We start from the raw sequence: 26,064 nt of genomic DNA, 5'->3' as shown, positions 1-26,064 counted from the left end.
TCCTTTGCTTCCTTAGGTAGGTTTATTCCTAGGTATTTTATTCTTTTAATATAATAGTAAATGGGATTCTTTCCTTAATTTCTTTTTCTGATTTTTTTTTTTTTTTAGTGTATAGGAATGCAAGTGGTTTCTCTATATTAATTTTGTATGCTGAAACTTTACCAAATTCATTGATGAGCTCTAGTATTTCTCTGGTGGTGTCTTTAGGATTTCTGTATGTAGTATCATGTCATCTGCAAATGGTGACAGTTTTACTTCTTCCTTTCCAGTTTGGATTCCTTTGATTTCTTTTTCTTCTCTGATTGCTGTGGCCAGGACTTCCAAAACTATGTTGAATAAAAGTGGTGAGAGTGGGCATCCTAGTCTTGTTCCTGATCTTAGAAGAAGTGCTTTCAGATTTTCACTGTTGAGTATGATGTTAGCTGAGGGTTTGTCATATATGGCCTTTATTATGTTGAGGTATGTTCACTCTGTGTCCACTTTCTGGAGAGTTTTATCATAAATGGATGTTGAATTTTATCAAAAGGTTTTCCCGTGTCTATTGAGATGATCATGTGGTTTTTATTTATCAGTTTGTTGATGTGGTGTGTCACATTGATTTATGAATATAAAAAACCCTTGCAGTGTCTTGGGATAAAGCCCACTTGATCATAGTGTATGACCCTTTTAATGCATTATTGTAGTCAATTTGCTAATATTTTGTTGAATTTTTAATCTATATTCATAAGTGATATTGGTCTGTAATTTTCTTTTTCTGTGGTATCTTTGGTTTTTGGTATCAGGGTGATAGTGACCTCATAGTATGAGTTTAGAAGTGTTCCTTCCTCTGCAATTTTTTGGAGTAGTTTCTGAAGGATAGGTGTTAACTTTTCTCTAAATGGTTGGTAGAATTTGCCTGTGAAGCTGTCTGGTCCTGGACTTTTCTTTGTTGGGAGTTTTTAAATTAATTATTTGATTTCAGTGCTAGTAATTGGTCTAGTCATATTGTCTATTTCTTCTTGGTTCAATCTTGGAAAATTGTACCTTTCTAAGAAATTGTCCATTTCTTGTAGGTTGTCCTTTTATTTGGCATACAGTTGATCATGGTAGCCTCTTATGATCCCTTGTATTTCTGTGATGTCAGTTGTAAATTCTCCTTTTCATTTCTGATTTTATTAATTTGAGCCCTCTCCTTTTTTTTCTTGATGAGTTTGGCTAAAGGTTTATCAATTTTGTTTATCTTTTTAAAGAATCAGCTTTTAGTTTCATTGATCTTTGCTGTTGTTGTTGTTGTTTTTTTAAAGTCTCTATTTTATTTATTTCTTCTCTGATCATAATGATTTCTTTCCTTCTACTAACTTTGGGTTTTGTTTGTTCTTCTTTCTTTAGCTGATTTATATATAAGGTTAATTTGTTTATTTAAGATTTTTCTTGTTTCTTAAGGTAGGCTTGTATTGAGGCTTGCATTGCTATTAATTTCCCTCTTAGAACTGCTTTCGCTGTGTCCCAGAGGTTCTGGATCATCTTTTTGTTTTCATTTTTCTCTGAGCATTTTTTGATTTCTTCAGTGATCCATTGGTGGTTCAGTAGCATGTTGTTTAGCCTCCATGTGTTTGCAGGTTTTGCAGGTTTTTTTCTTGTAGTTGATTTTTAATCTCATAGTGTTGTGATTGGAAAAGATGCTTGATATGATTTCAGTTTTATTAAATTTACTGAGGCTTGCTTTGTGGGCCAGGATGTGATTGATTCTGGAGAATGTGTATTTGCACTTGAGAACAATGTGTATTCTGCTGCTTTCAGCTGGAATGCTCTATAAAATATCAATTAAGTCCATCTGGTCTAATGTGTCATTTAAGGCCTCTGTTTCTTTATTGATTTTCTCTCTGGATGATCTGTCCGTTGATGTAAGTAGGGTGTTAAGGTCCCACCCCACTATTATTATGTTATGGTTGATTTCTCTTTTTATGTCTGTTAACAGCTGCGTTATATATTGAGGTGCTCCTATCTTGGGTGCATATATGTTTATAATTTTATGTCTTCTTCTTAGATTGATCCCTTTATGTAGTGTGACAGTCTTTAGCTAAGATGAGAAATTTTCTGAGGGGATTAAGTCAATGCAAATGCAAATGCAAAAAAAAAAAAAAGAAAAAATACATACCATATGACATTGAAATAGAACCTTATATTTATTTTTTAAGTCAAAAGATTAATGTAAGTATATTTCTATTTTTACATAGTACTGTGTTGATGGAAAATGATTATGTACAGCTCTGTGATTAATCCTTAAAGGGGATTCAATTGATAATTATTAGATTTAAATATTGTAACCCATTAGTAAAAGGTGAATGGAGGTTTCTGTTGTTCTAAACTACTATTACTATTGCTAGTCAAACAGAATAGGACATTTTAAAAAATCACTTAATGGTTAAGTTTTTGGAAAATTTTTTATTGAAAATTCACTTTTATCCAATTAAAGAGACATCTTGGTACCAACCTATTCTTATAATATTTTTTTGCTGTAGATATAACACTAGATTGGAAAGAATGTATGAATAACCTGAGATTTTTAAGCAAATTGCTACAATTTAAATTTTCTCTGGGACGTAAATTTAGTGTGGGGAACAATATGAAACGTAGAAGCTTGGGGGAACTTTACGGAGATATTTAAAGGGTTCAAGAAATTTTATTCCGTATGGCCATACATTTTCTATTCATAATAAGAATTATATATTTTTCTATTGAAAAAGCATAATGGTAATTGATTTGTGGTGCTATTTTAAAGTTTTCTTGCAATAAAAATCTTAATGTCTGATCTCAATCTTAACATATGTTTGTTCTGTTTCCTAATAGATCCAGTACTATTTACTTTATTTTTTGGTCTTGTTTTCCTTCTTTTTAAATTCTAGTTTTATTTCTTATCATTTATGCTTCCTATCCCATTTTAGGTACCTTATATGAGACGGATATTCAGAGCAGTGTGGCTGATCCTTATGCCTAAATTTATCTCTTTATACTATTTCTTTGGGTTTTATAAATTAAGAAATCATTTGTAATACAAATTGATTTAAATATTAATTCATAAAAGAAATCCACCTTATTTGATAATAGTAAGTTTAGCTTCTTGACATTGGAGTAACAGGCCTCTAGAGAATGAAGATAATAGAAGTAAATATTGATGGTATAAAAGGAAGACAGTTGGATAGTTGGGGTCTAAAATTTTATGTCCTGGTCTCTGAAGACAGGGTCAGATGAAAAAGTACAGCGGTGAGGCTTCAGTAGCAGGACAGGGAGATGTGACAGAGTGAAAAAGAAGATGTCAAAAGAGAAAATATGAGGGATGGGAGGCCCCAGAGACAAACACTCACCTAGGTTCAACCCTTATGTCTTCCCCTGAAATAATATCATCTTCTCAAAAGACTTCATTCTTCCGCATTGAGCACAACATCAACAAGGGTCCACAAAACACAGCAGTTGGATGTGCAGGCTGTGGTCGGGGAGAACACCCAGAGGAACTGCAGTGAAGCATGCTGTGCACAGAATTTAACATCCCCATTTTTTCTCTCTCACAGGTTATCTGAACCAGATGCATAACTCAAGTCACTCTGTCCTTCAGCCTTCATTCCAAGGCTGCATGCAGCTCATTCAAGTGGATGATCAGCTTGTGAATTTATCCGAAGTGGCGCAAAGGAGGCCAGGAAGTTTCGCGAATGTCAGCATTGATATGTGTGCCATCATAGACAGGTAAACCGTCTTTTCATCCTGCCTCAAATGGTCCATACTTTCAAAATTCATGTTTTTGTTGTAGGATGAATGAAACACCCAAATGCACAACCCTCTAAGGGGGGACGTGGGAGGAGCCATTTGCCCTGCCCATGGTGCATGCTTGTGGTTAGTGGTGACGTTTATAACAAGACTTGGCTGCAGATGGCAGAACAGTCTGTGATGTCACATTAATCCATTCAACCTCCCTCAGTGAATGCGAGCTTTATGCTCGTAGTTTTACAAGCAATAGCTGGAAAAGGAACTCTGTATATTCAGTTTTGCTTCAGATACCCACAAGCAGAAATATCCTTCTTCTCCTTGTCTTGGTCGTGACTCATCCTTAGTGAATTGTCCCCTCTAAAGCCCCCTCTTGAAGGAAAAGAAGCAATAAAAAAATGTTGGTGGTCAGTATGGGGATTTACTGAAGTAGAATATTTTAGTCTTCTTACAGATTATACATGCTGAAATATTACAAAATTTAATCTATATTAGTTTTTTGCAAATCTAGGGAGGAGCTTTTTATAAAAACTTAGTTGACCTCATCTAACTATGAGTTGAATTTAGCCTGCTAAATTTAGGTGATTTTGTAACATATTTCCAAATCTTTTGAGAGAGGGCCCTCTTCTTCTGAAAAATGATTTTATTAGTTTTGTATTTGGAAGATGAAAGTTCTGTAAGTCTCAGTCTGCCCTCAATAGAGTAAAGACCTTAAGTCTCTACTGATCTTCTTTCATTTAAGAGGAGATCCTTTGAAGTCTTTCAAAGACATATAATGAATCTTTATAGTATATAAAATTATCCAAAATAAAGTAAATTTTCTCCTGTATAATCTTAATAAAATAGTATTTTTGTGAATGGTAAATTATAGTTTATGATGTCTGTAGAGTGTAGCTTTAATATTTTTATAAGATTTGATGACATAGCATATTGCTTATTTCTATTACATATATGCAAATACACATCCTCATGGTCTAAATAGAACAGCAAAAAATTTTAATAGAAATATACTCCTAATTTTTGAACCATCAGTAATGTAATAGCTGTTATTTCTGCCAAAAGCAAGTAGTGGCAATAATCAGAAAAACTGAGAGATGACTGTTTTAAGATCACATATCTGATATGAAACATGTATTCATAAATTTTAATAATGGTTTTCCATACAGGGAGATTTTCCTCCTTGGTAGTGGCTATACAGTGTATGGAGATGTTTTAGTACCTTGCTCATTTTCCATGTCAGTAGCTTTAATAATGCAATAAGTTCTGTCAATAATACCCGAGTTAGTTCACCTAGCTTTTGTAAACAGGCTAGACTTTCTGGTGGTGTTGCTGTTTCACTTCAAACAGCGTGTTTCCTGGGTATTATATTTCAACTTTTTGCTACCAAAGAAGTCCAGGTGAGGTGCTGAGATTTTGCTGTTTTACTTCCACGGAGAGATTAGGAGTTAAAATGGCTCCAATGAACGAGATTTTGGCAAATGAAGAGAACGGAAGGTGACACTCCCGATGAGGAGAAGAACACAAGAGATAATGCAGAATAGGGAATAAAATTTTCAATTTTTGGCAGAACATGAAGATACAAAACATGTTTTTGCCAAAATGGCGTTCTCTCATTGTCTGTGTGGCCAACTATGCTGTAGCTGACAGAACAAGGAACATGCCTTTCTTACCCTCAAGGATCATATGGGGAAGTAGTCACCTCTGACACATCACAAATTTCCTTGATCTGTGGAATCCATCTTCTGCTTGTCTTATATTTTGAGGTCAGTGACTCATTTTTTGAGGTATAATTGACATGTAACATATTAGTTTCAGACGTAAGACGTGATGATTCAGTATGTGTATATATTACCAATGATCACCAGGGCAATGACTTCTGCACTTCAGTTCCCACTGTGTGAAATAGCAGATCCCTTTATCCACCTAAAATGTGCACAGTTGAGACTCTTAGTCTGTGAAGTGCTGTATTTTTGCATGCATGATGCAGGTCTACACACACCGTATTCCAGCCATTGAAGAGCACGTGGATGATTTCACCCCTAATCCGTGTCTGCGTAGGAGCGTGCCAGTGACTCCAGCCTGCACTCACATAGCTGTGGCCCATCACATAGCTCTTTTACAATATATCCCTGGCTCATCTCTGGTTTGATGGGTTTTTTTCCCCCTCACTAACTGAAAGTTTGCAGCTGCCTGATCTCTACCGTTTCATTTTCAGACTACCTAACTTCTCCCTAAGCAAGCCAACACTGGCACTTTCTTACTTTCATCCTTTCAAATTTCAGTTTGATTGATATGAGAGCTATGGAAATGGAAACACAGGGTAAAAAAATAGAAATCACAGGCATGACTATTTTTAAAATGTTTGGAGATTATAGGAGCAGCTGCAATGATTTTATGAGTGGAACTTAGGGAAACAGTTTGGGGAGGAGGATTCTAAAGGAGTTTTGCCATGTGTCATACTGGAATAGCCTATGATTTGAACTTCTTTTTCTTTGTGTGTGGACTTACATATACCTTACTTTGTTTATTTGTTTCCTGAGCACAGCATTGAATTAAGGAAAGAGCGAGCATGCCAAGCTGTAGAGTTAGTCATTCGGTAGTGTTTTCTGGGTGCATCCGTGGTACCAGGCACTGTTCTAGGCACTTAGGATAAATCATGGAACAAAACACACAAAGTTCTTTGCCCTTGTGAAGCTCAAATTCTGGGGAGAGGGGAGGAAGGACAGATGTGATAAATAAATAAATACTGTAGTAAGTTAGAAGGAATAAGTGCTATGGAATAAAAAAAGAAAAAAAATGTAGAGCATATCAAGGAGAACTGGCATTTCAAGAGACTGAGGTGCTGGGCTGCAGTTTAAATAGGTTGGTCAGAGTTAACCTCACTGAAAAAGATATGACCCGTGCAAGACCTGAAAGAGGCAATAGAACTCACCCATCTGGGGAAAGAGCATTTAAGGCAGAGAGAACAGTCAATGCAGCAAGGCTGCCGGGCATGATCTGGGGCCAGCAAGGGGCCAGGGAGGTACGTTTAGAAGGACAAGGAGCAGAGTCGCAGGAGAGGAGGCCAGGTCCTGGAGACCTGTAGGTGATGGTAAGGACTTGGCTTTTATTCTGAGGGAGCCATTGCAGGTTTCTGAGTAGAGCAGTGACATGATTTAGCTTATACTTTAAAAGTCTACCTCTGGCCGTGGGAGGAGGAAAGGTAGAAGCTGGGAGCCTAGTCTAGTAGTCCAGGTGAGAGATGCTGGTGGCCTAAGACCAGGGTGCTGGGATGAGAGGTAGTGTGATGTGGTCAATCCTGAATATACTGAGAAGGTAGCGTCAGTAGAGTTTCTTAACGGAGTAGATTCAAGGTATGAGAGGAAGAGAGCAAATAAGGATAAACCCAAATGATCTGGTAACAGCGTCTGGAAGGAAGGAGTTACTATCTCAGATGGGAAGGCTGGTGGTACAGGAAATCAGTCATGGGTAGAGGGGAAAATCAGGAACCCGATGTTGGGCACGAGTTGAAAGGTCTATTGGACGTGTAAGCGGAAGCGTCAAGAAGGCAGCGGGACGTACGTGTCTGAGAAGCGCACACCTGCAGATCGCACAGTGAGATGCTGTGTCTGACCAGTGCATCCTGTCTATCTACTGAAGGCCTCTGGTTTCTTCAGCTGTATTTCATGAACAGCCATAGAGCTGGAAGGGGAGAGGGTGGGCCGTGGGCAGGAAGCCTCTTCCAACGTCAGAAGCCTGTCGCTTTACCCTTGAGTGAGACCCTGCTCGTAGGGAGGAGGACTTCCACCAAACCCTCAGCTGCTGGACTGTTCTCTGAAAACAGTACGCTATCTAGCAGATAGTCTCTGTTTCTCCTTGCGTGAGCACCGTCTTTTATCTACTCCTACGGCCCTCGCATTGTTGGTTCCTCATGGCAAACATCCTTAGGTGCCAGACTTAACTCCTCTTCTCAACCTACTTCTCTCTTTCCTCTTTCTAGGTATGAAAATCTGACAGGCAAAAAGCCTTCAAAAACACTCCTATAGGTAGAGTTAGGTTTATTCACTTCCTCCAGCAAAGGAGAGCCAAAACAGAACCATGGAGCATCTCAGAGGGAGGTGGGGGAGAGGGGAGAGTGAGGAAAGGGTACTGGCGGGTCTGAGTGAGTCCTGGCAGGGTCCTGGCAGGTACTAGTCAGAATTTGTAAACTAGGAGAGTTGCTGCCACAGTCAGCGGAACTTGCGAATCCAGGTGGAGCTATTGTTTGATTTGTTTGTCTGTGATTCTTACCCAGGACATACAGACTGAAGATGCTGGTGTTAAAGTATTCTGAGCTGAAGCAGGTGGTGTTCATGACTGGTTTGATAAAATTTATCAGTTTGGGGAGTAACAGTGAAGTCCATTTTGCTAGCTGCGACTTCTTCATCAATCCTTAGATCCCTCTTACAGCTTAGCTGCCAGAGAGAGATTTTTTCTTTGTCATTCTCAGGAGTAGGTCGGTGACACAGGCTTGGCTAATGAGAGGTAAGCAGAAGTCAGCTAGGGTGTTCTGAGAGAGAAAGCTTTTATTTTCCTGATACAAATGTCACTTCTTCCCCTCCACTCTCCTCGTTTAGATGCAGACACCCTGCCTGGAGCTGTGTGGTCCAGAAAACCCGACCTCCAGTGAACCAGGGTCAGCAACCACCTTCACTCCTTTTTGTGTGAAAAAAAAAAAGCAGTCCTTGTTTATTTAAGCCACTGTGAGTCAAATATTATTTTTCTTAGAGCCGAAAGCATCTGTCCTTTCTCCATTGTCCACGTCTAAAATCAACCAATACTGTCTTTTTACCAGATCACAGAGAAACAAATTCCTAACTGTGGAAATGGCTTTGAAAGAAAAGATGATGTATTTATTTTAGGATATATTAAGTTGCATGCCAGTGATGTTCCCTGGAGATCGGAACTGGGGCCAAATGGCTGTTTAGAGACCAAAGCAAATTCATATTATAAGTTAAGCTTTTGGTAGAAAAACTGGTAAAAGTAGTTCATTAGAATTAGAATCTTCTTTGCCTTTCCTAAAACCTCCCTTATAAGTATATTAAGAAGCAAAACCAGTCAGTGTTCTGGAAAGCACCGAGAGTGGAAGAGGAAGGGTCAGTGTCCCAGCTTAACTGCAGCCTACAAAATTACTGCTTGAGAAGTTGTGGATAGACTGGATCCTATTTCTGAGTTAGTAATTAAGTCTTTGTTGTATCTTTGGTTGTTGTATTTTGGATACTCATAGACCCAGTTTTTATTTTTTAACTCAATGCTTTCTTTTCAGGAACATCTCCCCAGTTTGATTTTTTTTTTCTTTGAAAGGAAGGACTAAGTACATGATTTTTTTTCATAAGAGCATTTAGAGGAGATTTGGATAGGTATAATGTGAGATGCCTCAAAACTAAGCCAACTGCTGGAAAAGTGAACAACAAATGAGTAGATTAACGTTAGCTGTTCAAAGGGAGGTCATGACCTTTTATAAAAGCAAATTTAAAATTTACAGTCCTGAGATGAAGAATATATGTAACATTTTTTATTTTCTAAAATTTGTCTTCATTTGCTTATAAGCTCCCATTTCCAATCAATAGCAGAAAAAAAAAAAACATTTGAACACATACATTTGGATTCCCTAATAACTATATATGTGTAAGTATAGGATTCAAACTTACCAAAGGTCAGACTCCCATTTGGGGCTCCTGTCCCATTTCGAGTGTCCCCCAGATCCCTCCAGCACAGCCCTTGGGTCAGGTCCAGCCAACTTACGAAACATCTTGTCATCGGAGAAGCAGGGTCTGCTACACGTGCTCTTCCTGAGGGCCCCCCACCTGCCTGGTCCTCAGTCTCTGTCCCAACTGCCCACTGCTCTGGCAGCTCTTCCTACTGGCCGTGGGATATGCCTTTGCTCCTGCTAAGCTCAGATTTTGTGGTCTAGTTAAGGAGATGACTTGTCCCAATTTGTCAAGGACTGTCTTGGTTTTAGGACTGAAAACCATGTACCTCCTGGGTAAACCAGGATGGTTGGTCACTTGAAGTTCTGTGTACTCTTCTGGCACAGAACTTCTCTTGATTTTCTTACTTTTTCTTTACCAGATATCTAAACATTTTTTATTGACCTCAGAGGGACACACAGTGATATCTAGATCTCTTGCAAACTGTGTCTAAGCTGAAATTAAGTATGGTATGTGCGTGGCTGTGGGAGTGGGGAGTAGGGGTAACTATCTCAGGCCGCTCTCTGCCTCAGTGTGTCATGCTCCTTATCTGCTGTACACACCTCAGGCTGACCTGAGGCCTCTGCAAATCAGATTCCCAAAGGCGGAAAGCGAGGCACAAGCCACCACCAGCAGAGGATTTCTGTCTCTCTGTTGAAATTCATTCAGTCAGCACATACTTACTAAAGGTCACACAGAGAACACTTCCTCCTGGAACTTGAATGCTGCTGTGGTGGAGGGAGGGGAACTGATCAGACCTCATGCTGCCCTAACACTATGTGCCTCTCTTTTGTTCTCAAAGACAGAGCTCTTTCAACCCCAGAGCCCCAGGGTTTTAGACCATCTCCCCAAAATTGAATCTGGACGTCCCCTCCCTCTTTGTTCTAGTCCAGAGTGCAGAGGCGAACTCTCTCAGCCCCCACTCCTTGTGAGAAATGCCGTTGATCCGCTGAACAAGAAAAATAAACAAGATCAAAACTTTGGCTTGAAATATCTGAAAATTATTTCCACCATAGGAAAGGGAAGGCTGGTCTCACAAACATGGACATCTCTGTAGTGACGCTCTGTGTGCCAGGCTTCCTTTCTGCTCAGCTGGATAGTGCTGCCTGCAAACTGTCACCCTGTGGGTCTGGCCCATTTTCATACATTTCCAGGCTGACCATTCCTTCCGTCCTTCTTTAGAAATGTTCGTGTCATCAACTGGGCTGGTGTCAAACTGTGCCAGCACTTCCTTCACACTGGGAAGCCTTTTGTCTTTCGTTATTAGCTTCTTATTACTAAAGCTGTAGTTTTCCAGGAATGGCTTACCTTTCACTTCACGGTAATTATGCAGAAGCAGCAAAGGAGGAAGAAAGTCTCTCCGATAAACCTCTCATTATTCGAAACTTCATGCCTGTTCAGTTCTGGCTTCATTGTGGCTCTGATCCCATGAGACTTCTAAGCAGCAAAGAATAGGTCCGCCGGAACTCGCCCTCTGAGAGGTGGAGCCAGCAAGCACTTCTCCAAGCACGGGGCTAGACTTCTTTTGTGGGAACACCCGTGAAAGATACCCTTAGAACAGAAGGTATTTACAGTTCTAAAACCAGTCAACCAGCTCAAAACGAACAAATGATAAAATGTAATAATTCTTAATTTCCTCATGTGACTTCATATTGTGACTCTTTTGTTGGTGCGTCTACTTTATCTCTTCACCTTGTCTCAGTTTATTGCCCTTCTTGATCGACCCCATTGATTTTATATTGCAAAGGCCTGTGTTCTTTCCTTCTTGGGGCTAAATTGAATTATTTGTTAGATTTCTGGAATGCTTCGCTTCATCATGCTAGGTCTGCCTCATCTGATATTAGAGACGTGGCTCTGTCTATAAACTTTCTTGGCCTTCCATGCTAACCCCAGACTCCCCTTTGGTCTTTAATTGACATTGTCAAAGCCATTTGGTTTCTTATAGAAGGATTCAGAGAGGAGTTTCCTGTTTACACCTAAGCATTGAAACTGTAGTCATCTATCCTGGCAAACAAACATAAACCCAGTGACCTACAAGCGTCACCCACCCAGGTGAACCCATGTTCAAGTCAGTTGTGTCTCTGAAGTGATTTCAAAGTGATTTTATTTTTAAGTAAAAACAAAATAGTAGAGTGACAAAACTAATTTTTACTAAGAAAATACAGTAGTAAAATGTCAGGTGAGATAACTGTCCTAGGAAAAAAAGGGGAAAGAAAGTTGAATTAACCACATTAAGAGTCAACAGCAGCCTTATTCTTGTTTGATGTATTCCACGTATTAGGACAAAAGGAAACTGTATTTGCTTTTGGTGTGGTGTATAGCTGTGCCTGACATTTAAATCCCAAAGTGCATAGTGCGTGAAAGTAATGTCAGGAAACAGTTATGTGTTTGAAGATAAGCAAGAAGGAAAAAGATAAATAATTTTAACATATCACTAAATCAACTACAGAGACTTAAATGAATCATTACATTTTTCCTTGCTTTTGATATTAAGTTACCTGAAAAACAAAAACAAAAGCAAGTGATTAAAGAATATATTTAAAACATCTGCCTTAACAAATATTTTCTTCTTAAGATAATTGCTTTTGCCAGTTGCTTAGATATGTTGTGAAATTTTGAATGAACTCTAAGAACTCATTTCACCGTTCTCCTCTTAAACCAACCTTATGGATTCATAGAAACGCACTATTCACTTTGTAAAATATAGGGAGTGATCCCCTTAGCCTGGTGGATGAATAGTTGGAGCCAGTAGGCTACCATCTTTCATCCCTTGTACTCCCTACATGTTGTGTGGGAGTCAGGTGTTCATTCCTGGATACATTTTTGCAAGTCATACTTGTTATTGTAATAACATGATCTAATTAAATACAAACTACGTTTTCAAGTAGGGAGAAACACAAAAATAGTTTCCATTGAAGCCAAATTTAAAGGTTTTAGAAAGGCAAGTAGCCTAAAACAAACAAAACCATCAGTTTAGGTATGAACAAGGCAAAAGTAAAAATTGGCAGACTCACTGGTGTCTTTAGTGTTCACCGCACTTTAAGATGCCAAGGCTGGAAATTGAGGGTGATGCTTTATGGCAGTGGTTCATCAGAAAGGCTGGTCAATTGGAATTGTACTGTTCCAATCAGGGGGCCCCTATCCAGTGACTCCAGAGCAATTCCCTCTGGCAAGTGAGTTATTGAATTTACATGATGAAGGGTTTTAAGTTAATTAATATTATTAAGGTAAGTATCCACCTAATGTTTACTTTCTTTACTTCATTGAATCCAACATATTTAAGACTTCTACTGCCCTCTAGTCTGAAAAAAATGAAGAAAGCAGAATTCACTTTTTTCTTTTGCTTTTTGTATTTCAAATAACAGGAGAGAGAGAAGGAGGGAGAGATGGAAGAATGAAGGAAAAAGGAAGGAAGGAAGGGAGGGAGGGAGGATGGAAAGAAGGAAGGAAGAGAAGGAAAACTATTCGTTCACCTTTCTCTCTGGTTTGTTCGTGTGGAACATTACCTACTGTCATTAAAATAGAAATCAGGGTGAAAATTAAAGAATGGTGTCTATTTATTATAGCAGTTTAAAAAGGTCTTTTTTCTTTGAGAGTTTCCCTTTGCTATTTAAATAATCCATTACTTGAGAAGAAGGAATATAAATTTTCTATGCCAGGAAACAGTTTTATTAAGACTTGGGCCTTGTCATTTTTATTGCATTTGTTAATTAAACAAAAGTACTTCCTTTTCCTGTGATTATATTTATACTACCTAAAAAAAACTGGTTTCAATGGGGTAACAAGTGTAACTTTTTAGATAACATTGTCTAGAGTTCTGGGAAGTACCCATTTTCATATTAGAGATAAATACTTTTTCATTGTCTGTGTCTGTGAATTCGTAGAGGAACTTATTAGAGTCTGAAACTCATTTTGTTTACCAAATCCTGCTTCCATCAAAAAGAATGTTACATGAGCAGGGGGGAGTGCAGATGGAAGGGGTAGAGAATATATGTGTGTGTGTGTGTGTGTGTGTGTGTGTGTGTGTGTATGTGTTTGGGATACTGTTGAAAAGTGAACCTGTAATAAATGTTAACAAACAAGTTGCAGTATCTGAAAAGGGTATCTTAATCAAAATGGATTGATTTAAATGATCATAACCTACAGTTATGGTAAGGAGAGATTCTCTAAGTACCATACAACATTTGTTTATGAGATAAACTTAGTTTGCCTCAAACAGGAGGATCCTGTTAAACTTTTATTCCAGTAGTTTCGTGATCTTTGATCCTTTGGCATAGTCCCAGAAAGGCTCCATCAACATAAATATTATTTTTATGGACACACTTCAGTGAAGACCCCTTCTGGGCAAATGGACATGACATCAAAGTGAATTAGTTTTTCTTGAAACTTCAGGCATTTGAAAAGTAGAAACAAAAGAAAACCCTTTAAAATCTTAATGACATTTCTGAAGTTAGAAGCACTATAAGCAAGGAGGCAAATTCTCTTCACATAGTTGTTATGTATACAGCCGTCCTGCTGTATCCGCTGGGGGTTGCTCTGATGGTCTGTGCAGAGGCGGTGAGAGCCTGAGCTATGGGGGTAGCGACAGAAGTGAATGGGAAAGGGTTAATCCAGGGTAGTTAGGAGTTGGATTAAGGAGAGCTCATTGGATGTGGAGGTTGGGAAGGTATTTGGGAAGGTATTCAGGAAGGAGAAACTGGTTTCAGAGTGAGAAGAGATTTTAATGGAAGATTAAGTGTTATCTGTATTAGTCCCTGAATAGTGTCTTAATGGCATATTGAAGTTATTCAGTTATTGAGACATGAATATTAAGTTAATTAACTCTTTAGTAATGAATACAGTAGTCCTGTCTCTGTGGTTTCACTTTCTGTGTTCAACTGTAGTCTGAAAATATTAAATGGAAAATTCCAGAAAGAAACAATTCATAAGTGAATAATAAATTGGCGGCGTTCTGAGGAGCGTGATGAAATCTCCGTCCGGCGTGGGGCTGTGGGCCCTCCTGTTGTCCAGCACTCCTTCCCGTTAGTCATCACTGGTCTCTTTTCTGAGCAGTCAGGCCGACTGTTGGGTGTGCAGTGCTTGTATCCAAGAAACCCTTGTTTTACTTAATAATGGCCCCGGAGCCCGAGAGTGGCACTGCTGCCAATTCAGATGTGCCAGAGAGAAACTGTAGAGCGCTTCCTTTAAGTGAGAAGGTGAATGTTCCGGACTTGATAAGCAAAGAAAAAAGAATCGTATGCTGAGGTTGCCAAGATCTACAGTGTGAACGAATCTTCTGTCTGTAAGATAATGAAGAAGGAAAAACAAATTTGTGCTAGTTTTGCTGTCACACCTCAAACTGCAAAAGTTACAGCCACACTGTGTGACAAGTATTTAAGATGAAAAGGGCATTAAATTTGTAAAAAAGATATTTTGGCAGAGAGACAGACCACATTTGCATAACATTTATTCCATTATAATATTATAATTGTCCTATTTTATTATTGTTGTTGTCAGTTTCTTACTGTGCCTAATTATAAGCTAAACTTTATCTTAGGTTTGTTAATATTTTACTGTGCCTAATTTATAAATTAAACTTTCATAAGTACAGGAAAAACAGTGTATATAGAGTTTGGTACTGTTCAAGTTTTCACTTGGGCGCCTTGGACCATATCCTGAACAGAAAGTGGGGACAACTGTGTATTAGTTAGAATAAGGTTTTACTGGGATCTAGAAAACTGGTGCAAACAAGTAGCAGCAAATGAGCAACAGGAAGAGGTAAAAGAAAGTTAAAATAAGAAGGGCAGAGCAGAGTTAGAAGTGCTTGTGATGACGTAGTGAAACACAGGAAGACAGGAGCTGGGACACTGACTATGGCCGTCCCTGGCCAAATGTGCCTTTTGGACACTTAACAAGCCACTTCTGATTGAGATGTGCCATAGTGTAAAATACACACTAGGTTGTGAATACTTACTATAGGTAGAAGAATATGAAATATCTCATTAATAATTTATATTGATTTCATTTTGTATTAAATAAAATGTTATTAAAGTTCATTTCACCTTTTCCCTTCCATGTTTTTTAATGTGCTGACCATAAAATTTACAACTGCGTGTGGTCTGTGGCTCGCACGGTGTTTCTGCCGGACAGTGCTGGTCTAGATCTCTAGAGAGCCCAGCGGGATACTGGGCGGCTGCAGAACCTCTCCAGCTTCTGTTAGTCTTGTCCGAAGGTGTGTTAAAAGATCTACACAGCTTCTGATAAATCTCAATAAGTTTCCCGTTAGAGTTGTTTTATTTCAGAGACAATGGGAATTCCCAGAAGGTCTGTGAAACTGGCATCCTTCTGAAATTCTCAGTCCCTTTTAATTAGTTAGAGGCTTTCTAAGCCCTAATCTGCTTGCAGTGCCATCTCCAGAGAATTTCTTCACAGACTTGGAAGCCAGATGTGTTGGTTTTCTTCTAGACTATTAATTCCCTATTCATTAAAAATAAAAAGTATTCAATGAAAAAAACGAGGCCTAAATTAAGTAGACAATATTTTGGTTGAGCACAAGTTAGAATTCAAAGATTAATTTCTTCCACTAAAATCTCTGTCAGTCATACAAACGTGTATAAGTCAACATCCCTGAAGAAAAAGGTTGGGTCTCAATTTGAAATTGCTTTCAGCTGATAGGAACAAAGACCGTTTCCTTTTTCTTTCTTCCTTCCTTTCCATTTTTTTAAACTGAGGTATGATTGACATGCAACATCCTATTAGTTTCAGGTATACAACCTAATCACTTGATATTTGTATGTGTTGTGAAATGATCACTCCACGTCTAGTTAACACTCCTCACCATTTGCAGTCACAGAATTTTTTTTCTTGAGATGAAACCTTTAAGATCTACCCTCTTAGCAACTTTCAGTTACGTAATGCAGTATCATTAACTATGGTCACCGTGCTAGGCATTACATCCCCATGACTTACTTATTTTATAACTGGAAGTCAGTAACTTTGACTCCCTTCACTCATTTTGTCCTCTCCCCACCTCTGGCAGCCACAAAGCTGTCCTCTGTATCCATGAGCTCTTGGGGGTTTTTGTTTTCTTTTGTTGTAACATTCCTCGTATAAGTGAAATCATACGGTATTTTGTCTTTCTCTGTCTGACTTATTTCACTTAGCATAATGCCCTCAAGGCCCATCCATGTTGTCCCAAATAGCAACATTTCATTATGTTTAGTGGCTAAATAATTTTCCATTATATATATATACACACACATACATACATTATATATATATATATATATATATATATATATATATATACACACATATACACATACACATAATATTTCATATAAAATCATAGTTCTTTTATTCATTCATCCATTGATGGACCTAGGTGGTTTCCATGTCTTAACTATTGTAAATAATGCTGCAATGGACACAGGGGTGCAGATATCTTTTTAAGTTAGTGTTTTCATTTTCTTCAGATAAATGCCCAGAAGTGGAATTGCTGGATTATATCAATTGGAGTTTCTTAGACAAATCTGAAAGTTCTTACTGCACATGTAAGTTGTCTGAAATACACAATTCAAGCTTGTGTATTAAGTCCTGAAAGCAATCAGAGATCCAGACTGTAACATCAGCTTTAATTTCCTTAGCTCATGATCCCCATTCTCCCAGTCACAAAATGACTGCTAGAACTCCAGACATTTCATCTGCTTCTCATGAAGAAAGCAGGAAGGCCCACCTCCCTGTTTAATAAGCATCCTCAGAAGCTTCAGGCCACCTTTTCACTCACATTTCATTGGCGGGATTTAGTCACAACCACAGTGAGTTGCAAGGCAGACTGGGAATTATTCTCCTATTCCGGGTGGTAATATGCCTCCTAGAACTTGGGGGTTTGTTACTGAGATGGAGGAAGAAAATCTGTGATGGGCTGAGACAAATAGCAGTTATCTCAAAAAGTTATTGTAATTAAAAATTAGGCTTCCAGGAAAAAAATTGATGCAGCATTTGTGCAGTTTATTCAAGCTATATATTTTATATTTTCCTCCAACTATTCAAAAGTTAATTTATTTATCAAGCTTCAGTCTTAGGTGATGGGCATTTTGGGGTATTCAAGGATGAATAAGATACTTCAAGAATTTTATATAGAGACATACAGATACACATCTTTCTTCAAGGCTTTTATAAGAGAACGGCAGAGGTGGTTGAATGCTCTAGCTCCTGTACTGATTGTGTAAACATCTCCTACTTGAAATTCATCAGTAATGTCTCATTGCCCTTAGGGAAAAGCCCCAGATTCTTCAGTGATGTGTAAGGTTCTTTCTGTCTGGCCCTTGCCTCGCTCTTAGCTCCCTCCTGCATCATTCTCCTGCATACCCCGCAGCCACGCTGCCTGTGGTCAGTGCGGGCAGCATGCTCTCCGTGGCCCTGGCCTGCACTGTGCTGTGGGTCTGGAGTTGCTCCATGCCCACTACTCATGACTTCTCCTTTGTCTGCTTATCTTTCAGATTAATTCAGAGATAACTTCCTCAGAAAAGCCATCCCAGACCTTTTCCAACCGGATCAGATTCTCTCAAACTTCTTTATAAGCTAATCCCACATTCAAGACTGTGTTGACATCTCTATCTTATCTTACAGACTTTAAACTTCCTAAGATTGGGAAGCAGACCTGAGCTTGCTCCCCATTCTGACTGCAGAGCCTAGCAAAGTGCCTGACATGCAATATGATCTAAGTACGTATTTTTGTAGAATGAATGAATGAGTGATTATAATAGTAGCACAGACACAAAAAGGCTATGAAAGTACAAAGAAGGAAAAGAATAATTGCAAGTGGAGGAATTCAGCAACCCTTTGTGGAAGGCAGGGGATCAAAGCTAGTCCTTCAAGGACAAAACAGCTAGGATCGGACGATAAGGGACAAGGCTGTCTTGGAAAAATGGACAGTTAGAACTAAGGCATGTGACATGGCTGAAATAGGAAGTTGCTGAGGAAATTCTCAGAATGTCTGAAAAAACATTCTCAGAATGTGTGCTGTGGACCATGGTGCAGAGAAGACATTAACTTCTGGAATATGTCCATGGCTTGTTTTTAACTGTATACTTCCCAGAAGAATTGAGTCATCAGATTTTACCCATTTTAAGGAACTCTCACTTCAACTCATTCATTTCTTAAAACTCTTCTGCCTCTTTTCTTCCCCACGCGTCCTCTTAGAGTCAGTGGTGAGAAGATTCTAGTGGTAGGTACATCAGAAGAGAGTTTACTGAAGGTATTTTTTAAATAATGGTTTAGAATTACGGAATGTTCTAAACTCTTCTCTTTTACCAAAGAGTTGAGTAGAGTAGGAAAATGATTGGTTTCTATTGGCAAGTTTACTGTAGAAAGCTTTCTTCAAGGAGAAGCTAGATTTTGTAGTCGTGAATGTATGGGAGATGTGATGGAGAAAAATGTTCCAGGTGAAAAGGAGTTTGTTTAAATAAAACAACGGTTTCCTAAGAGAACACCCTAGAAAGAACTCTTGGGAGGGTAGGTGGAACGCCGAAGCACAGGGGTGAGTGACACAGGGACCGGCTGGAGATGCAAGTTCATGATAAGCAGGTGAACATGGGGTGGAGAGAGGAGTGTGACCAAAAACATGATTTTTGGGGGGTAGAGGGGATCTTTTAGTTCAGCACTTCTGAGACTTGTATGTGCACATGATCACATGGGATCTTGTTAAAGATAGATTCTATCCAGTAGGTCTGCAGTGAGGGCAGAGGTCCTACATTTCCAACAAGCTCTAAGATGCTGCTGATGCTGTTGGTCCACGGCCACACCTCTGCACCTTGGCTCCCAGATGTGGGCAAAATGCAGCACAGGCTTGGGAAGGAAGGCTGGTGATGTGGGCCTTTGAAGTGCTGTGGCTTATAGAAGACAGAAGCCTATTTTCTTCGTCCTTTCCAGGGAAAATAAATCAGAGCAGATGATGCAGAGCTGCTATCACCTGAGACAGCGTGGCACGGGGCTTGAAACGCTGTCGGAGGTAATTAGCATCCTCTCAGAGCTTTAAGTACGTCTGTTTCTCACCTGTATCACTTGTTCTCTTTAGGGTCCCATGACTTACATGACCATTAGAAAGGAAAACAGAAAGTCATTTCCAATAAATCACTGTCTCTATGTGTAGGAAAGATACAGATAATACACTATATAACACAGAATCTAAACCTATAACTTCTTCAAACTTATTGACTGACTCATTCCTAGATTCTCTCTCAGCAGCTCTGTCTTAATTGGGCCCGTTCCTAGCAAGGTACTGTACAAGTCAGGGTTCTTGGTTGTGAATAAACCAGCAAAAATAAATAATAGATAAAGGAAAAACTCTGGTGAACTTAAGAAAAGTATCATTCTCTAGCTCAGAATTGATGACAGGCAGAACCCAAGATGGGTGAAGAAAAGTCCAGGTCCATCACCTGTCACCAGAACACAACGTTCTGGACCCTCTCAGCCCCGCAGGTGTTCTCTCTGACCCTGCATCTCTATGTGCCTCCCTCAAATTTTAGTCTCGGGGGAACATTCAGTTGGCCGTGCTGACATTCTCGCAGGACCCTCTCCGTTGCTCTCCCACCCGCGTCCTCCTTAGTAGGAGGTGCTGCCCCGCCTCCCACTTATCCTGGAATTTCCTCCCGATAGACATGCCTTCTACAGAGACCAACTCAAACTAATCCACGTAAAGCCAACTCACAATAAAGCGGTGCATGAAATGATTAGGGGAAGATATGTGGAAATTCAGAAGTAAGTGCCGTAACAGTAGGATGACCATTTGCCAGAAAACTGGGCCACTTTTGAGAATGAAAGGAGTGTACCAGGCATGAACTGGCTCTCGGCTGGACAAGCCAAGGGGCACTGTCAGCTTCCGGAACAGGTGTGGGTCTCGCTGGGCCTGGAGCTGGAGGGAGTTCTTGATTCGAGACAGTCTAAACGGCACCAGGTCTTCGCCCAAACGCTCTGCATTAACATATCTGAGCACCCATTTTTCCCCTTTAATCCCCAAACCAACCGGATTGCTCTGCTTACAGTGTTTGTATTCTCATTAACCCTGTGGTGGGAGTAGTTGCTTGCTTTCTCAGCAACTGATTTCCTGTAGGCAGTCCCCACTCCATCCCTTTTCAAAAGCCTTTGGTTTCTGTTTGGGTTCAAGGAAGCTAATCTGTCCTCAGGAATAATCATTACTTCAGCCCATGGCCACTGAGACTACTTTAGGGCTTGCATGTGATCAAGGCCTGCCACCCTGGAAGCCTTCTGGGATGATGGGTGGGGCAGCCCTGGGCGAAGACGAAGTGGAGAGAGAGCCCTTGGAAAGACAAGCAAGCCAGAGTCTTGCTGACTTTTTTGAGCTGCTCGATCAAGCTTACACCCAACTCTACACTTTCATTTATTTGTACCAGTTGGTTTCCTTTTTTGTGAAGGTAGATCCAGTGCTATTCTCTGTTATTTATAAGTGAAACCGTCCAAACTAACGCATCTGCAGTGTTCACAGTGCCCTGTGCTTGCCCTGCGGCTCTCTCTGTTAGGACCTTTGTTTCAGCTGTCGTTACTAGCTGGCCAATTTTTTAAAAGTATTTTTTCAAGTTCTAGGAAGGAAATTTGTTGGCTCAATTTATCTTTTTCCACCAAGATCTATTCATAAGTTGCTATAAATCTCTGGTTTGGCTGCCCCTAAGCCAGGTACCCAGTAGGAACCAGTCATGGGGGCTGACTGGGAGGCACTACCCCCTCAGAAGACCTGTGTCAGTTTTCCTTCCATGAGAGCACCAGTAGGACAGGTACTGGGGCATCTGTAGAAGATATCACTGCATACTCTGTATTAGTTACTATCCTCCCTTTTTCACTACATCACCTGATTTGCTGGGACGTATCACAGAAACACTGTAGAAATACTTAGAAATTCTGTAACTCATCGTTTACATTTAGAGAACCTACAAAGAAAAAGTTGAATTTTGGAAAACTTCCCTCCCTTTCCTCATTTTTATTCTTTCCTTTTTCAATGTAAATATTATTGTATGGAACTCATATCTGATGATGGTTGAGTTTAAATGGATCAAAATTATCGCTACTTAGAAGCAACACCAAAATTTTGTTAAGATACGATGCATACTAATTAAAGTTCAAGGAGCCCTCGGCAAGAGAAAAAGATAAGCCTTTGCTTGAGTTACGCAGAAGTGTATTAAATATTCAAGATTAATTAAAACTGAGGGAAAGATTTTTTTAAGGGTTCCATTTAAAATTTGCATAAAGCTAATGCAATTATTATGAAATGTTTGCTATCAAACTGATTTGATGAATAAGGGAAGTCAATTAGTAACATAGTGAAATAAGAGTTAATTCATGTTGCTCCAGGTGGTTTCTTTCCTTTGTTCTATAAAAGCCGCTTCTACTGCATAATAATTACATTCCAATACCCACAGTTTCACAAAGTGATGGAAGGCATAATTCTATGGTATTTATTTATTTTCTAAAATGAATAATATTCCTTCCCCATCTGGATGGTTTCCACCATGACAGTTCCATTGGTGGGAAATCAGAAAATTTGATTTCTGCTGCTCTTCCTTTGGTCAGAGGCGGAGAAAGCACACCTTTTATTGGATAGGAAGTTTCTGATGCATGAACGTTAGATTAAAGAATGCGCCATCGATGTGAATGGCGCTGGGAAAGTTCTGCTTCTGACTTCCCAATTAACCTCTGTTCTCCAATTCAGAACATACAAGCTGGGGGATCCCTTTTTTTATACAGACACACATCCACAGTGCACTGATAAAGTCAGATGTTTCCAAGACAATCTGCCCTGTATCCTTCTGACTCAGTTTGGTATTTTGGGGGCCACCACCACATGGGGGAATGTTTTCCTAGAACCCTAATATGAAATTACATATGTACTTCCCCATAGTAACCATAGTCGAAAACTTAGGAACAGTGGCTGATAATTAGGATTAGTCTTTGTGGGCTGGTCTGGGAAACGAGTCTACTTATAGCGTATTTTAATACCAAAAGGGAAAAAGTAGCCTGAATTTCAAACAGTTGGCTGGCAAATGGACTTTTTAAATGTTGTCTGCTAATAATTGAGTAAAGCTTATTCAAAGGACACTAGACCCTTTCTTTAGAAAGTGGGACAAATTACCAACATGCGACATTATTACAAAGAGGATAGCATCTAAGGGTAAGTGAAGCTAGAGGCAGTGCCTCCAGGCTCAGGGCACCAGCTTTCTTCTCCTTGGGGAATGGAGTCTAAAGCACATCCTCCCCCTTTGCTTTCATGCCTGCTGTGTCTGAGAGAGAATCAGAGCTCTGCTAAACCTGCTGGTGAAAGGCCTCATTATTAAATAGACTGGGAAATGCCGTGGTTCAAAGCATGTTTCTTAAAATAAAATTTTTTTTAAATTTAGCCTGTGAAGAGACATTTCCCTCAACACCCATGTTACAAAAAAATTCCAGCAGCTTGCAAACATTGAATCTGTAACTACCATATGAGAGAGGTGAGCAAGTAAATAGTCATTTAAATAAACAGATTCAGGGTGAGTTTATCTCCCTGGAAGAAGAATCCTTGCTGACTTGTCTTCACTCTACCCCCTGCCTGCCTTTCCATCTTCAGCCTGCAGACAGGTTCCGTGTGGCTTACCTTCTCACCATCTCACAGACCAGAGATGCCTTCAGACTGAGGTGTGGTGCCACAGGGGTGCCTGCTTGTCCCCTGCCAACCCCGCTCCACCCCCACCACTGCCACCAGCAGCATTTTCAGCTGTGTGGGACCTATTTCTGCCACATACATGCAGACAACTGGTCAGGGTTATGGGGAGACATTTTTTTCTTGATGTTGTTTGGAATATTAAAAAGAGCAAAAAAACCCAAACAAAAACAAAAACCCAGCTCTGTGTTCTACAGCACACTCTTTGGCAGGATGACTTATTTTTATGTAATAACTTACAAACTGCCTATTTGCAATTAAGATTGAAAACTGGGGCCAAGTGAAAGAGAGAAGGCAGAAGTTGATGTATTTCCTGTGCCTGAGCTTGAAATTTGGCTTGAAGTTTCTTGGAAGCCTTATTATTATATTTGTTGGAAATGCAGGACTAGCCGGCACACACAGCTGGGGTTCTCTGTTGGACGTGTCTGCCAGCATTTTTGTGGGTATTGGCTTAGTGTATACCCAAGCAATATTGCTGTGGAAAATTCAGAGAGAATACTTCTCGATCCGGGCTCACGTATGAGCCAAGAAGCTCACGAGCTGGTGGGATGAGTTCAGAGACGGAGCCCTAGATGTCCTTCGTTGCGGGCTCTCTGAAGTTCTCTAACCTGCTGCCATGAGCTCTCTCTTGAATCTTGAGCCACTTGCGTGCCAGATAAAAAAACCGATAAAAGCAGTCAATTTTCCTTTCCTACCAAGTGATTTTATCAAAGGAACCTTGGAAGCAGAGGTTCTGCAAGATACAAACAGGTGCAAATTAACGTTTGCCAATAATCTCAGTGTTGACTTGGGACAAGGGAAAAAAACTGAACTTGCTAATGGCATCTATTTGCCTAAAGTTATAAATGGCACCATTCACCAACTGTATATTGCTAGAAATCAAAGCAATAATCTTCACTTACTATTTAATTCCAGTATAATAAGAGGACTGTATGTCAAAGTGTCATCTCTATTGAGGTGTTGTTAAAAAAAAAGAAGACCTCCAGGAGTGCCAAGTCAGTCTAAAATATTAAGTATAATTTTAAAAAGTGTGCTCTGGTGTTCTGAAAACAACATATCCAAAGTACATATTGAACACCACAATTTTTGATATTAAACTAAATTCTTTTCACTAAGTATTGCAGTGCTGTCAAGAGAAATAAAACAGAAGAGCGAAACAAAGTTGGAAATAAGAGTGTGTTCAACATTGCTCCTTGAATTTTCCAAGGAAATTTTAATGTATTAATTCAACAATCATTATTGAAGGAAAGAAGAGACATTGTAGTGTTCGTTTGTATACAGCTCAAGATGTTCATGTTTTTTTCCCCAGATTTTTTGAGGTATAATTGACAAATAAAGTTTATTATATTTAAAGTTTACAGTGTGATGATTTGATAGACACATACATGGTGAAAGGATTTCCACAATCAAGTTATTTAACACATCTGTCATCTCACGTGGTTACCTTTCTTGTGTGTGTGGAGACACTTAAAATGTACTCTCTTAGCAACTTTTAAGTATACAATATGGAATTATTAACTGTAGACACTGTGCTGTGCATAAGATCTTTAGAACTTACTCATCTTATCACCGAAAGTTTGTACCCTTTAACCAACATCTCATTTCCCCACCTTCCAGCCTCTGGCAACCAATATTTCACTCTCTGTTTTTAAGAGTCTGACTTTAATTATTTATTTATTATTTTAGATTCCACATATAAGTGATACCATACAGTATTGGTCTTTCTCTGTCTGGCTTATTTCACCTAATATAATACTCTCCAGGTTGTTACAAATGGCAGGTTTCCTTTTTAAGGCTGTATAATATTCCGGTGTGTGTATATGTCTGTATTATATATATATATTTGCGATTCTCTCTCTCTCTCTCTCTCTCTCTCTCTCTCTCTCTCTCTCTCTCTCTCTCTATATATATATATATATATATATATATATATATATATATATATATATATTATTTATCCATTCATCAGTTGACATACAGTAAGGTTGTTTTCATATCTTGACCTCTGTGAATAATACTGCAATGAAGGATGTTCATGTGTATAAACCAGTTTGTCACATTCAGCCACAGGTCACCACTGACAGCAGGATAGCAGGAATAAATGCTTGAAAGTTACTCCCTCAAAAAAGTTATTTAAATTGATACATTTTAAAAGAGATTATGAAGTGTTAATATTGTATTACTTTTCTAAATAGATTTTACATTGCATATGATTGACATTAGTAAATATTCATTGTTAATTTTACTCTGCACTAAAACATATTATATTATGAACAATTTCTGAGAGCAACCAAAAATTCTAACTGCAAAAATAGGTTGCAGACATGGATTTGTATGTGAGTAGTGTAAAATTGTGTCAATGTTTGTAGTCTAATCCTCTGAGAATACAAAATTATGACAAAGAGGGAGGTTAGTGAGTATTTTCTTAGTTCATCTCCAACAGAGGATCAGAATAAAATCATCACTGACGATAATTGTAATTCAGGCTGCACCAGCAAAGCACATCCCTGGAGTATAGAAACACACTGACGAGCACAGATGGACTCTACTCAAAGAGTTTGGTTTTGACCTTTAATGAATTGTATTCTGTCACTGGTTTGAATTAAGCTATTATTGGCTCATTGTTGGTCTAGCTGCTAAGAAATGAGCAGGTGTTTTGAAAAGTAGTGTTTTAGTATCACTTAAAGTGTTATTTTAAAAGTTCATTTCCACTAAGAAGGTTTTGTAATAAGCATGCTTCTGTTAGTAACTCATCCATGTATATACAAAAATGTATTGAAATTAGAGAAATAGGAAATATCAGTGAGTTATAATTTTATAGAGAAATGATAGATGATAGACATTATACAGAAAGGTTATATTGGAGGACTATCAGCATTTCTATTCATTCAAAATATAGTTGCAGCATCCATCCTTCTATTCAAAACTGTT

The 26,064-nt window shown here is 39.0% G+C and overlaps 1 protein-coding gene across 1 annotated transcript in view; it reads left to right on the top strand.

Moving 5' to 3' along the window:
- Positions 1-26,064, top strand: part of CNTNAP2 (contactin associated protein 2) — a 1,833,533-nt gene that overhangs the window by 1,040,859 nt on the left and 766,610 nt on the right. Inside the window, exon 10 of the mRNA XM_074366860.1 lies at positions 3,549-3,720. Within this exon, the coding sequence (XP_074222961.1) occupies positions 3,549-3,720 (172 nt within the window). The remainder of the gene's footprint in view (positions 1-3,548; positions 3,721-26,064) is intronic.

Source organism: Camelus bactrianus, chromosome 7 (assembly GCF_048773025.1).
Source record: "Camelus bactrianus isolate YW-2024 breed Bactrian camel chromosome 7, ASM4877302v1, whole genome shotgun sequence".
Classification (NCBI taxonomy): Eukaryota; Metazoa; Chordata; class Mammalia; order Artiodactyla; family Camelidae; genus Camelus; species Camelus bactrianus.
Note: the sequence above shows the minus strand (reverse complement) of the source record. Positions and strands in the feature narration are given on the sequence as shown.